This window comes from Nelusetta ayraudi, unplaced genomic scaffold (genome assembly GCF_046127955.1).
Source record: "Nelusetta ayraudi isolate G7.1 ecotype Tasmania unplaced genomic scaffold, CSIRO-AGI_Nayr_v1 ptg000003l, whole genome shotgun sequence".
Classification (NCBI taxonomy): domain Eukaryota; kingdom Metazoa; phylum Chordata; class Actinopteri; order Tetraodontiformes; family Monacanthidae; genus Nelusetta; species Nelusetta ayraudi.
This window is the reverse complement of record NW_027466053.1, coordinates 1,013,922-1,028,462: the sequence shown is the minus strand read 5'-3', so window position 1 is coordinate 1,028,462 and position 14,541 is coordinate 1,013,922. Positions and strand designations below refer to the sequence as shown.

The window sequence follows — 14,541 nt, the reverse complement described above, 5'->3', positions numbered from 1 at the left end:
AACACAAAGACTCCAAAGACAGAAGATTTCTTGTTTTATTCTAAAGATAGCAAACATTTAAAGCAGCTTCTTAAAGTAATACAGTACGTCACCTTTATTGTCTCTACACAACCTGTTTTTTTTTCCTTTTGAAACTGTATTGTCGTTTTTCCTCCAGAAATGTATGAAAATATAATTTAATGCACTGAACACATGACAATACATTCACTATACACTATCAAAGACTTTTGTCATACTGGCAGTAAAACATTGTCGTCGTTCTTAGTTGGGCAGCAGTTCGGTTCTTCCGTCCAGGCAGTAGAACTCTGTCCTTCTGGCTCAGCCTCAGTCATGTGTGAGGTGGTGTGTTCAGGGTCCGGGGTTTATTTCTGCACAATCGTTAAAAGAATGTTTTCCGCCTTCACGCCACACAAACATGAAGGTGATGATGTGAATGTGCAGGGTGCGTAGATGGTTAAAGGGACAGGTCGCTCCAAAATCAAGGATGGCAAATTTTGAGTGCGAATACAAACATGAGCCACATAACCAGGAAGTATTTGCATGTGAATGTGCTTGCTAGAGTAATGCTACTGCATCTTAACAGGCAGTGTTTCCTTTTTAAATCTTCAGGCCGATTCTAGTGTCTTCCATGCTGAACAGCAGTGTTGACAGGCTGGTTTGCACAACAGCACCAGCAAAGACCTTGTTTGCAAATGCACAGAACACACAACATTTTTTTTTTTTTTTTTTTTTTTTGTACTGCTTGAACCTCAGCAGCAGCACCTGGCTGGGTGAATGGCACTTTAAGCAGGAAGGAATCCTACGTGTCTGACTGTAGGGTTGACTCTCCCCCTGTAACATCACTGCCTGTTGATAAAACCAAGGCTTCAATGTTCTCCCTCGCTGCAAAGTAATCAAAAGGAGTAGTCAGAATGTACGCAGGCCAGGGGCCTCTGCTGATTGGAATGGTCTTTATAACAGGCAACTACTGTACATCCAGAACACTCACAAATACTGAAAACAACACTGGACGCTTGGCGTATGTCGTTCTGGCCGAGAGGTACGAGCCACGTGTGCCTTGTTTTTGGCAGCTACTGTACAGAACAAAAAGATACTGGCAAGAGAGAGAACCCAACAAAAACGTTGACTCGTTGGCAACTTGCTGCTTCAAAAAAGTGCTAAACTCCCTCTGAAAAACGAGAGGGAAACAGTTTGAACCTACAGCAAAGTTCAGTAACGATGGCACACAGAATTCGCCAACGATCCCGGTTAGCGGCGAACGCACCGTCAGAACGTCTGGGCGGGATTGTGGCGGTGAAACGCTTGTCTACGTCACCTGAGATCTTGCTTTGGCGCAGGAAGTGAAAACAAGGCTGACAAAAAACAGACGGCTCATGTTGAAAGGACGCAGATGAACGAAGAGTTTTTCCTGGGCATCAACTATTTCCAGCTTCCTCCTTTTAACCTAAATGAATTCTTTTTCTCTCCTTCCTGCCCCTTAAACATACTTTGTCCATCCATTTTCTTTGCCTTTTCTATCACTGTGCCACCGTGTTGCCCAAACACAATGCGCAACAGTGACAAAAGAACAGCAGGGTCTTCCCTCTGTTCCTCTCTTGATTGCAAACAGCCTTCCACAACTAAACAAAACAACAATAAAATCAAAACGGATAGTTTTAAGTGTGCAAAAATACAAAACTGTGAACAATATAAAGATCTGACATTCTAAATAAAAAATGAAAGAAGAGTAAAAGACATAAAAAAGAAATCATGCAAAAATAGTATGAGAGTGAGAGAGGAGGATGTTGAAGGCGGTGGTGGTGCTGCTGTCCAGATGTTTGGAGGCCCGGAGCGGGATCCCGGCGGCGAGCCGCTACATCTTGCGGATGATGTCAGTGGAGACGGGCGGGTGGAAGTTGATGGTGTGATGCCGGAGACCCTGAGGCGTCTTGTAGCTCTTCCCGCAGCGGCACTTGAAGGGTTTGCGCACCTTAATCTGGGTCCGGTGGCCGTTCTTGGCGTGATACTTGATCCCGTTCACATTCTGCAGCCATTGGAAGGAGACAAAGATGCGCGGCAACGTTTATAAATTAAAAAAATATATATTTTGGGGACTTGGGCGTGCGAACTCTCTCTCTCTCTCTCTCTCCCTGGTTCTTTGGCTCCCTGATGCCGCCTGCTGCCTCAGACTGAAGTCGTCGGCCCTTAACTGTTGTCCACGTCAGCCGTGCAATTTTCTCAAGCTGCACATAATTTCTCCTAAACCACATACACGCCAGATGCGAATGGAAACTCTTGTAAAAAAAAAAAAAACACAAAAAAACCCTCTTCATTACTGAAGTGGATGAGATGCGTGCATCCATGTTGACATGGCGCAGAAATGCTCTGGAGCAGCGGGAGATCCCAGTTTCACTCTCCGAGACTGGAAACCGTCTCCGCAGTTTCTGTCTGATCTGGCCGGGATATTTCACACCTTGTTTAATCTGCAGTGTCGTTATTAAAAGGTGAAAGTGCTGCGCCGGCAGGAACCCACCTTGTACCTCTTTTTACAGCCCGGTACGGGGCAGGCGAAGGGCTTCTCGTCGCCGCCGTTCATGCACATGGAGCTGAGGATGGACTCGGAGCTGATGGCGCTCTCTGTGGTCCACGACTCGTCGCTGTCCGACTCCTCGTAGTCCACGTCGTCCTCGTCGCACTCGCTACCTACAGGGAGGGAGGAGCCATTCATCAAAACCGCTGTTGAGATCTTTGTGTGTGTGTGTGTGTGTGTGTGTGTGTGTGTGTGTGTGTGCGCGTGTGTGCGTGCGTGTTTGCTCTTTGTGGCTCATCGCCGGCGGTGGGTGAAGCCCTGGCATTCCAGCCTGCGGGGGCCAATACGTGGCGTGAATCATTCCCGGCGTTCCCATAATCTCCATGTGTCATGCTGGAAGTTACGGGAAAAATACTGAACATGAAAAAAACATCAGTTGTGGGAAAGAATGTATGGATTTTATTGAGCTTCTATCGTCTCGTCGGCTAATTATGAAGGATGTCGTGCCATGAGAGTCCTGAGAGCCCAACGCTGCTCAGCAGCTGCATAGCTGAAATAATTTGTGGATGGGAAAAGCAACTGGAGGGAAGACTGATGATGACATCACTGCAGTGTGGTGTAGTGTTGTTGTTTTTTTACTTTTACTTATTCAAAAGCATATTTAGCCCTCTGTTTACAGCCATCTGCGAAAATAGGTACCTTGGTTGGAAGCTCTACATACTTGGAGGGACAAACACCAGGTGGTCTCAGATGGTGGAACCAAGACCAAAATCTATCCATCCATCTATCTATCTATCTATCTATCTATCTATCCACCCACCTACCCATCCATCCATTCATCTATCTATCTATCTATCTATCTATCCATCCATCCATCCATCCATCCATCCACCTATCTATCTATTCCTCCATCCATCCATCCATCCACCTATTCATCTATCTATCTATTCCTCCATCTATGCATCCATCTATCCATCTATGTACCTATCTACCTATCCATCCATCCATCTACCTATCCATCCATCTATGCACCCATCTACCTATCCATCCATCTATCTATCCATCTATCCATCCATCCATCCGTCTATCTATCCATCCATCTATCCATCCATTTATGCATCATCTATCCATCCATTTATGCATCCATCTATCATCCATCCATCTATGTACCCATCTACCTATCCATCCATCTATCTATCTATCTATCAATCATCTATCTGTCCGTCCGTCCGTCCGTCCATCTATCTATCCATCCATCCGTCTATCCATCTATCCGTCTATCTATCCATCCATCTCTTTCTCCCGTCTGTCCTCCTGGCAGGAGTTCACTTCTCCTTCACCAGGTCAGATGTCTCTCGACCAGTGAGTCTGGAGCTGAAACGTCTCCTCCAGGCTAGACAGCGGCGGCGGCGGCCGTACCTGTGGGTGTGCTGCTGCGGAAGGAGGAGGACGGGGTGATGGGCGGGGTGACGGGCGGGGTGAGGTTGCCGCTGGTGTGGCGAGGCGGGGTGGAGACGTTGCCCCGGGACAGGCTGCCCGTCAGCGCCAGCGACAACTTGGGCTGCGCCTTCTTCTTCACGGCCTCGTGCTCTCGCCGCGCCGCCTCCGTCATGAACCTGGAGGACCACAGGGGAGGAATGAGGATGGTCGGGGTGGTCAGGATGGTCCGAGTGGTCAGGGCTAAACCGTTTTTGTGGTTTATTAAAGGCCCAGCAGGTGCAATTTAGCGGCAGCTAGTGGTCAGAAAGCGTATCCCTTGTTTTCTGATGTCACACTCCTGTATTACGGCAGCTATGGGACGTCAGACTGAAAACATCATCGTCATCCAACTGAAACACATTTTGGTATATTGGATGTCATTTCAGGCCAGCAGATGCTTCAGAATGTTCCACAAGGGGCCTTTAATAAAAATCAGCAGGGCTGCCGGGAGACGTTTCTCCTCCCGGAGGAGTGACGAGTCGCTCCAGTTGAAAAGAAAACATCACTGGCTCTCTTCCCATCAAAAACACAACCAGCGGCTTTATGGCAGACAGTAAAGTCAGTGGCGAGCGTCAATCAGAGAGTCAAAACGGCAACGCAGACGCCGTAAAGCACAAGTGGATTTAACAAATTAAGCAGCAGCCACATCAAAACGATGGTGCGTGCGTGCGTGCGTGTGCGTATGTGTATGTGTGCGTGTGTGTCAGAGACAGCGGTGGAGCCCCTTGCACCGCTGGCCTGGTGCCGCCGCCATCTGAGTGCCGTATCAAAGAGACTGAGACGACATCGTCGGGCCAATAAAAGAAGCCCAGCGGCTACCAGAGAGCGAGCGGCTCGTCCCCCCCCCCCGGAGGACAAGTGTGGAACTGCTCCAGACCATCTCACACGAGAATAAGAAGGAATACTTTGAGTTTTGGTTCTTCATCCTCGGGCTCCACTGGAGGGGCCTCACATGGTCAATTATTCATAAAGTAAACGCAGGATGTTTAGGCTCTTTGTTTACAGCTTCCCTCAAAAGCGCTCAAAAGTTTTAGCTACCTGCGAAAATGAAGGTTTTATAGTAACTGCCACTCATTCGGAGGAGGATTAAAAACAAGGTGGCTGTGTTTTGTCACTAACCTGGGTGATGTGTCAGTACCCAATGTGATGTCACAAGGGGAACATTTCAATAGTGTGAAAGTGGAGGAAGGAAAAGAAGGACAGCGCTTCTCATTTCAAAAGAGTTCACATATTACTGTTGAAAGACAGTGCTAGAGTGAATTTCTTTGCATTTAAAAATTGAAAAATGGAATAAATATGGAAAGGGTCTTGATAGCAGATCTACTTCTTACCTGTTAATGTAGCTGAGGGCAACATAAGTGGGTTGCTGCTGCTCCTGCTTCTCCAGAAGACGTGGGTCTGTGTCTGAGTGAGTCCAAGGAGACAGAAAAACACAGAAGGTTAAATATGTTGTTTCCCCAGAGATAGCTTTCAGGATGGTTAATTGGTGGAAGTGGTGATGACGGGCCGCGAGAAGGTCTCAGAATTCAGGATACTGAGCAGTTTGCAGCAGCAAAACACTGGACCACGACGTCAGCAGCGACTGCCGTCTAGACCAGAGTCCTCGTCTGGGAGACTGTTTGCTTCAGACTTCCTGGAGGAGCTCCGCTTCCTTCTTGTCATGCTGATGCTTTCCTGACTCACTTTCTCTCGACCCAGGCGCACTTTTGTTCCCTCGGTTGAATTTACTGCATACAATTTTTTATAGACATTTTATTTATTTCGATGATTTTACATGTGTATAATATTAAGTTATTTATTATATAGTATAAAGCTTTGCTCGTTGCATATTCAAACTGAGGCAAAACACGTTTGGCTCCATATAAAAAGGTTCCTGGTTCTATCTGGAGGAAGATTTTTTTAGATGAATATCAACGTTGGCCCCAAGTCTTACATTGTTTCACACTGTGTATTTGAGTTTGATACCCCTGCCTGGTAGCGTAGACGCTGGTACGCCAGAGCTCTGGATGCACCAAGCGGGCCGCTGCTCCCCCCACGCTGCGCCTCCAGACGTCCGCCGCCTTGCTCAGCGTCGCTAAAAGGCCCAACAATAGGCGCTCCCCCACCCAGCGCAGCAGCCACCCCGAGGTGGAGCTGGCCTCACTTCAAACACTCGCTCCCCTGCCGCCGCCTGCGTGGGAGAGCAGAGATGCCCCATAAAAGAGCTCGCCGGCCTTCGCGTCGCTCCCCTGGTGGAGCCGCGACAGGCTGCTACCCCCATGTGGTTAAGGAGAAAAAAAAAAATAAAGGTTTGGCACGGCGTTTTTTTCCATCCACAGGCTCATTTACGCACGGTGGGCTGCTGCTGTGGAGTGATGAATCACAGCTTCAGAAATATTTGGATACTAGGGAAAATAATTGAAAAGAAAAGCTGAAATTCCTGATTGAAGGTGCAAAAGAAAAACAATTTGTCATGCGCTCACTGCATTAAATTATATTTTCATATATTTCTTAAGGAAAAACAACAAATAGCTGTGTTTCCATGACAGTTTTTTCGCAAAATAATTTTTGCGAAAAACTTATAATCAAAATTTATAAAAATTCAAATTGGCGGTGTTTCCATTCCAAGAAGCTGCTTTAAATGTTTGCTATCTTCAGAATAAAACAAGAAATCTTCTGGCTTTAGACACACACACACGCACACACTAATGCAAGGTTCTGCCTTGATTCAGTCCAGGAAGCAGTGTCAAAGTGCTGCAGACTGGTGAACCAACTGAACCCACGCAACTCCTTCACAAAGCGCTCTGAGTCAGTGGGATCTGTCAGGGGGCATCGCGCTTCTGAGAGCGAGTCACCATCGGAAGCGGCTCGGCCTGGCTCGGCCCGGCTCGGCCCGAATGCCAGGGGCGTGCGGTCACACGGCAGCGACGCCCCCTGACGGCGTTTCCTTTGCAAGTGTTTCATTAGTGTTATTAGAAAGACAGCGCGCCTCTCCTGCTCCCCCGGGCCAGACTCATGGAAACACGCCCGGGGAGACGAGCTGAGCCGTGCCGTGCCGTGCTGCCGCTCCCCCTGCTGCCCCGCCAGAAGGCCGAGGTGGTGTTGAGACTAGACTGTGCTGGTGTGTGCGTGTGTGTGTGTGGCTCCAAATCCCTCCAGCGAGATCCCCTAATGAGCCTGACGGCGAGGCCCGGCGGCGGTGGATCAATCTGCTCCCACACGCTGTAAATCACCTACACCTCAGGTGGGGGAGGGGCTGGGCTGAGGGGGGAGAGGTGGAGGCCTGCAGGGGCCAGCACCCCCACCCACTCACCCACCCCACCAACCCCCAGACTCCTGCTTTTCTTTGCAGGCCACCGGCAGCAGTGCAGGGCCTGGGATGAAGGGATGAAGGCGCCGCACGGAGGGATGGGAAGCCCTCTAATCAAACTCCACAGGTGGTCCCACCTCGGTGGCCCACCACCAGCCCCACTGGAAGGACGCAGCTTCAAGTCCTTCTGTCATGACCAGTCAACCCTGGTGAGCACAGGAAGCCCTCAGCTGATATCAGCAACAACCAACCAAGCTCCTTAGAGCTCGGTAGAATTTCTTTTTTTTTTAAAAACAAGACTCAGGGTTTCCACTAATTTTCAAATTTAAAAAAAAATGTCCATGATTTTTCCACGGCCTTTAAACGACCTTATGGTACAATTGTTGCTTCAAAGCTTCCAAATACAGACACAGTGTTTGTCTTGGTCTAAAATAACGGCTATGAATTACATTAAACTACTACTACTGGGCTTAGCATTCCGCTGGTTTGTAAAAGACTCGGTCAAATTTCATGACTTTCCCAAAACTTTTAGTTATTTTACAAAATTCCAGGACTTTTTCAGGCCTGGAAAAATGGCATTTGCAAATTCCATGACCTTTCCAGGTTTTCCATGATCGTGGGAACCTTGAAGAATGCCTTAACACCCCCACCCCCCCCCAATCAAAAATCTGCTTTTAATAAAATCGCACTCTGGAAAGATAAATGATCTCTATATAAGCTGAATCGGAACTTCGGATAAACATTAACCGACAGAAAACAAAACACATTTTTCCCATGAAACGACGTATCGAACGCTTGATATTATCTAAAGCCCCGTCGTTGAAAAATAACCCTGAGTGGCCACTGACGGGCGGCGGCTGAAGGAGAGGCCGCAGTGTAACGAGCGCCACCGTGATGCAACGCCGCCACGTTCTCATTAGTCCCGAAACAGGAAACGGAGGAAGGATCAACAACAAGGAGCCGTCCTCAGGCGGCGGAGGAAGTGACGCCTGCTGCCCTCTAATAACGCTCCCCACGATCCTGCCTGCCTGCGCTCAACACACACACACACACACACACACACACACACACGCGCTCAACACACACACACACACACACACACACACACACACACACACACACACACACACACACACACACACACACACCAGATGCAGGGCTCCCTCTCCCATGTGGACGGCTGTCTGCATCTCTCCGTCACCCCTGGCGGCGGCCGGCAGCGCGCTGCGGTGGTGCGCTGGGCGGAGCAGAGTGCTGAGCATTATGGTGACATGTTTATGGCGGCTGTGAGCAGCGGGGGACATTACCAGGAGTGGTGGCACAGGTAATTCATTACCATGTGACCTCTGAGGAGGAAATGAAACCGAGTCAAAGCTCCATGTGCAGGCTGCCTTTGTGGTGGGATTACTTAAAAAAGAAAGAGGGAGGGAGGGAAGCACATGGAGGCTGACGTGAGCTCAGGCTGCGGCTCAGATGCGGTGGTGATGACTCGCACTAAAAGCCCACCGTCATGACTCGTCAGCGTGCAGCTGCTCTGACTGGATGTGTGGTTTGAATTTTGTGACTTTGTGATTTCAATTTGTCCTTCTCGGGTAACAACACATGGCTGATTCCTGACCATCATCACCGACAGTGGAATAGAGCAGGGGTTTTGTCTGAGGAAATCAGAAAGAAGGCGTGTTTTCTTTTAGGTTAGAAATATCACATTATTAAAAATCTGGAACAGAAGTTTATTTTTTTTCAACTTCTGAATATAACACGAGACAAATGGGATTGTCTCCAGCAGAGCCTCGCCACCCAAAGGGCCGGTGAGAGCAGGTATAGAAGATGAATGAATGAATATCACATTGCATTAAAACTATCATGTTTTCATTTACACCACCAGTCAAAGGTTTGGACACACCTGTTTCTTCTTTATCTTGACTACTTTCCACACTGTAGACACACACTGAAGACATCAAATATATGAGCAAGATATGTGGATTCATGTGGAAAAAGAAACAAATGTTAAATACCGACAGTAAAGTTATGTTATATACATATTTTATATGAAGGGTGGCTATTCTAAATCATCTCAAATATTATTTTTGTTTCATATATATTGCATATGTGTTCAGTCATAGTTTTAATGCCTTGAGTGACAATCTACAATGTCAACAGTCTTTTGACTGGTCGTGCATATTGAATCAAAACTGGGAGACGTCCTGCATGTAACCAAGTGACCACAATCGTTTAAAATGCTGAACTCCAGAGTGTCTGAGGTGAATTCAGCATCTTCCCTCAAAGAATTTATAGACCGGTCAGGGTTACGCAGCGGTCCACAATTAACTTGTGGTGCGACGTAAAATAAAACACTGAAATGAGCCAATCGCGGTCACACCGGCTCTCTGAATAACTAACGCAGCGTCAGAAGAGAGGGCAAAGTTCATACTGATGCAATTTAAGAAGTTTGATAAAGCTGACGGTTGTGAACATTTGTCCAGCGAGCTGCGGCCATCTTGTCCAGCGTCAACAACACACAGCACATTATTTCCTGTGAGTGACGCTTTGGTGAGCACAGGAGCCCCTGGTGGTGCCGGCCGCCACATAGGAACAGGAGCGCTGCTGTCGGGAGGGGGGGGGGGGGAAGGGGGGTTAGGGTGGTGGTGGGGGGAGGGAAATGTAATTAGGCCCACCAGGTGCACAGATCAGGGAACTAGTTACTGCTGCACAAATTTATTACTTCCGCAGAAGTTTTTTTTTTTTTTTTTTTTTTAACCCCGTTTCCCCCTCCCTGGAGGTTTCTGTGTGTGTGTGTGTGGGTGTGTGTGTGTGTGTCGTACGTGAGATTTGAGACCTGGCGACAAACGAGCCTGTTGTCGCTCACAACGCAGGCCCAGGTCCGGACGCAAAAGTCACCTTCAGTCTGCATCGTGTGCGCGCACACACACACACACACACACACACACACACACACACACACACACACACACACACACACACACACACACACACACACACACACACACACACAGGCCCCAAACAACACGGCCACTATTTGCTTCTGTTCCACAGTGGCTCGCTCTGGTTGCACGGAGACAAAGTAAACAGGCTTTATGGCCTCACAGAGCCTGGAGTCCTTCTACTGCAGCGCACACAGCTCAACTAGACTTTCATCTAGCAAGTCCTCTTGAGCTCATTCAACATGCAAGTTCTTTCAGATTATGAAGCTTCAGCTTCACTTGCGCAGAGATGATAAGCAGCGACTAGCTGCCTTTCCATGACCCCTAGCATTGGGCAAAACCTAAATATGGCAATAAAAAAACTGGTGATAGCGCTTTTATTTTGCTAAAAACTGTTCCACCAGTAAGGGGTGTTGCCAGTTTGTGACATCATTTGGGATAGGTTATTGTCGATCTATGTGATTGTACATGTATCTATGTGTCCATGTGTGTATTCGTATATATTGTACATGTATATGTATGTACACACACACACACACACACACACACACACACACACACACACACACACACACACACACACACACGATATTATCATATTTTATATTATTTTTGGTACAATATTAAATGACAGAAAAAGGGAGTATGACAAAAAGTTTTTGAACTTCTTCTTGATCCTTTTTGAACATAAAAGTCTTTATTTGAATTCTGATTTTGTTTGTTTTGTTCCTCGAATGCATCCACATTTACATCTTCTTACTTATCTTTTTTTAAATTTTATTTTTAACATGTTCAAAATAAACTAAATGAACTAAAACTAAACTAATTGCCGGAAGTGGAGCAAAGGAAGTGAAGAATGGACAAGTCCCCTTTCTGACTGCCACTTTTTAAAAATGTATTTATATATTTTGATTTTTTTAATATGTCGTGCAAATTTAGTATTATAATTTTACATGGTGTGAGAAAATGTAAATGTATTCTTATACTAAAGGCAAGTCGCACCTCGAATGAAAAAAGGAAACCCTACCGCTGCTTTCTCAACCAATAGCAGAGCAACGCCACCTCCTGGTCACAGAGCTGAACAGCAGGCTGACTGAGGAGAACAGGGCAAAGAATGTGGGCCTGTTTTCCAGTCACTAATTATAAAGCAGAATGTGCTTGAAGCAGCCGGCCACCAGATGAGGAGGAAGACAGGCCAAATAAAGCACTCGCTCTGTAATTACGCTTCACAGGCACTTGGCACCGCGCGCAAGATTTCGCACTTTTCAGAGTGGGCACTGGCCAGCGGACGCAAAGGTTTTTCCAGTTGAAGCCAACTAATTGCCTCATTATTCCCCAATAAGTCATATGGTGGCGTTTTTTTCTGAGGCTAACACCTCAGACACATGTCAAGCACGCAATCAGCAGGCAGGGGATATTAAAGCCAGTCATGCAACAAACAAGAACATCAGAGACAGCTGTACCCTGTCAGCTTCAATATTCACAGTCTGAAATATTAAGATTGGAAAACGCGTGTGGGAGCCAAATGTGTCAAAATATAAAGCGAGGCCCTTTAATGCCTGAAATACAATTATTCTAAGGGCTGTTAATCCTGCCACGTTTATCAAGCAACGTTCACCTCGTTTAACATCAGAGTAACATAAACCTCGTGGAACCGCAATTTCAGACACTCTCAGAGTGGATCACATGGACAGTAAACGCAACACGCATGTATGCCAACACTGTTGTGTGTATGCTGTCACACAAACACGCATGTCTAGGACACATCACCATATGCTGATGATTGCCGGACTGTTTAATTTGATGCATATTAAATAGGCTTCATGTTAAAGACCATGACACACGACAACAACACACCACAGCCATATTCAATGTAAAATATTGAATGAAGCGCTCCAGAATCAGTTCCATTTTTATCTGTTTCTCTTCTCATTTACACGAGTCTGGATCAGTTTCAATGTGATGTTGTCTTTAACTCCATGGTCACAACACGGAAAGGTCATCATCGGTTGTCACAAAAATGACAACTATATTAGCACCTTCCATCTCAGACCGACTGACCACCAATCACTGGTTAGGGTCGCTCGGCACGCAGAGCTTAAAATGAAAGGTGACAGAACACAGTTTGAGTTGCTGCACCTAAAAACTAACAGAGCAAACAGCTCTGCCACCCAGAAACACAGTGTTTATGTGGTCTGAATTTGATCTCTCTGCATTGTCCCGTGTTTTACTTTCAGACTTGTGTCAGCATTTTGAATTCTTGTTGATATGTCTTACTAAGAAAGCACTTGGACACATGACTGCTGTTTTAAAGTGTGTCCTTTAAGACAAACTTGTCTTAACCAGACACATAAAAGTGAAAAGTGGCTGATGGATTGATCTCGCAATGAGGAGAACAATCAGTCTATCATCTCATCTCATCAAGATATCAGTTGTTGTTTCCTAGCGTAGGAAAAAATAATAATGAAATATCCTGTGGCAAGTCACATTGTGCAAATTCAGAGGTTTTCTTTTATAGAATCATGACTTTTCTTTAAAAAAACAAACAAACAAAAAAACAGGACAAAACAAAACAAACAAACAAAAAAAATCACAAGATGTATTAATGCAGGAGTGTGGAGATAAGACTTCACGATTATTAAAGCAACACATGACAGCTGGAGTGTCTTGCAGCGCAGCCAACCACCGAGCGACTTGCAGCGACACGACCCGATGATCAAACAGCTCCGGTGTCTCGTGCACGCTGCAACTCGAGACGCTTCCGTACGTACAGCGGTAGTTTGTGCGCGCGGGGGCCTCGCTCGCGCGCCGCACCAAAAGTTGCACGGGGCGAGCGAGCGTGCGGAGGGACGGAGACGCTCTTCCTGCTCCGGCGCGTCTCTGCCCCCACAACCACCGCACACACGTAGCAAGTCACTCCGAAAGGTGTTCGAAGCACGGACGTGTGAACGCGTAAAACACAGACAAACCACCGAGGCGCCACCACACCTAGCAACAGGGTTGTCATGACGCAGGAAGTGAGTCGCTGTGCTAGCGGGCTAACTAGCCGCGGAGCTCGGCCATTGCTAGCCAGCCAGCACTGCAGCGGCGGCGGCGCTTACCGATGTGGTTGTCCTCGATGTGCACGATGAGCTCGGCCAGGGAGTCGAAGTGCAGCCCGCAGCCCCCGAATCTGCAAGCGTTGGAGAAGAAAGAGGCGGCGGCGATTCCGCTCATGGTCGCTGCCGCATTGGTAGGGTGGAGAAATGAAGAGGGGAAGAAGGTAGCAGCAGTAGCAGCAGCAGCAGCAGGGTGGAGATGGTGGTAGCGGTGGCAGTGACGGCGACCCGGGCAGGCAGGCAGGCAGGGAGCAGCGGCAGCAGCAGCGGTGGGAACAGCTGGAGCGGTGAGGTGACAAGCTGCATCAGAGAGCAGCAGGAGGAGCCACCGGAAGTAAGACTCGCGTTGCAACAACAACAAAAAAAAAATTATACACGGACGCACTCGAGTTGACTGTTGGCGGAGCGCGGATTTGTCGCAGTGCAAAAGAAAGATATTGGCACTTGTACCGACATGGATTCTTTTAAAAGTTTAAATGAAGACCCGAACCGGAAGTGTCGCTATGATCGGACCCGTTGATGATAAACACCTATCAGTGCCGTTTATTGTACTGATCTAATGTTTCCTGAGACAATTAACTAACAGAACTGGTTGTGCATTGTGAACACACTAAAATAAACAATTCACACAAGACGTAATTAAAAGCTTTACAAACTTATGACAAACTTAATGAGCGGGCTGATTGCATTCAAATAACTCACATATTTTTTTTAATTATGGTCAAAAGTTGGAATATAACGCTCATTAAAATTAGACATCTTCGATAAAAAAAAAATGATACAATTATTTTATAAGTCGTTTGGAGTGCTGAAGACGACCATCTATTTTAAAACAAAACAAAAAATCTAATCAATAAACTTCTTGCCATTATCAATTGGTATTAACGTTTATCCGATCTATAAATGATAAGTAATACCTTTACTAATTCGATAAGTTACACGTTGGATCAACAAGTAGTGATATAATAGCTGCGACCACGGTGTGGCGGTGTTGCTCAGCAAATAAAGAAGTCAAGGCTGTCGGTTCTCTGTGTAGGTCTGCTGATTAAGCCTTTAAAAATGATACAACACCGTGGTAAAGCTTAACTAGTTAAGAATGAGAGAAGCAGTTATTTAAGATTTGAAAAGACAATCTTTACATTTTTTCGTAAACATTTTTGTGACACCTTTCGGAACAACAGCTGGATAAATGCAAGCCGTAACTTCTAAATACATTTTTATGTA

The 14,541-nt window shown here is 46.7% G+C and overlaps 2 protein-coding genes across 2 annotated transcripts in view; one reads left to right on the top strand and one right to left on the bottom strand.

The window, feature by feature from the left end:
* Positions 1 to 21: 21 nt before the first annotated feature.
* Positions 22 to 13,455, bottom strand: jazf1b (JAZF zinc finger 1b). Its single transcript, XM_076027446.1, has 5 exons — positions 13,321 to 13,455; positions 5,320 to 5,392; positions 3,929 to 4,125; positions 2,513 to 2,682; positions 22 to 2,023 (listed from the first exon to the last, which is right to left on the bottom strand). The coding sequence occupies exons 1-5, from the start codon at positions 13,433 to 13,435 to the stop codon at positions 1,853 to 1,855; spliced, it is 726 nt and encodes a 241-aa protein (XP_075883561.1). The 5' UTR covers positions 13,436 to 13,455; the 3' UTR covers positions 22 to 1,852.
* Positions 13,456 to 13,516: 61 nt separating this feature from the next.
* creb5b (cAMP responsive element binding protein 5b) overlaps positions 13,517 to 14,541 on the top strand; it is a 49,338-nt gene continuing 48,313 nt past the window's right edge. Inside the window, exon 1 of the mRNA XM_076027360.1 lies at positions 13,517 to 13,651. Coding sequence (XP_075883475.1) covers positions 13,517 to 13,651 — 135 coding nt within the window. The remainder of the gene's footprint in view (positions 13,652 to 14,541) is intronic.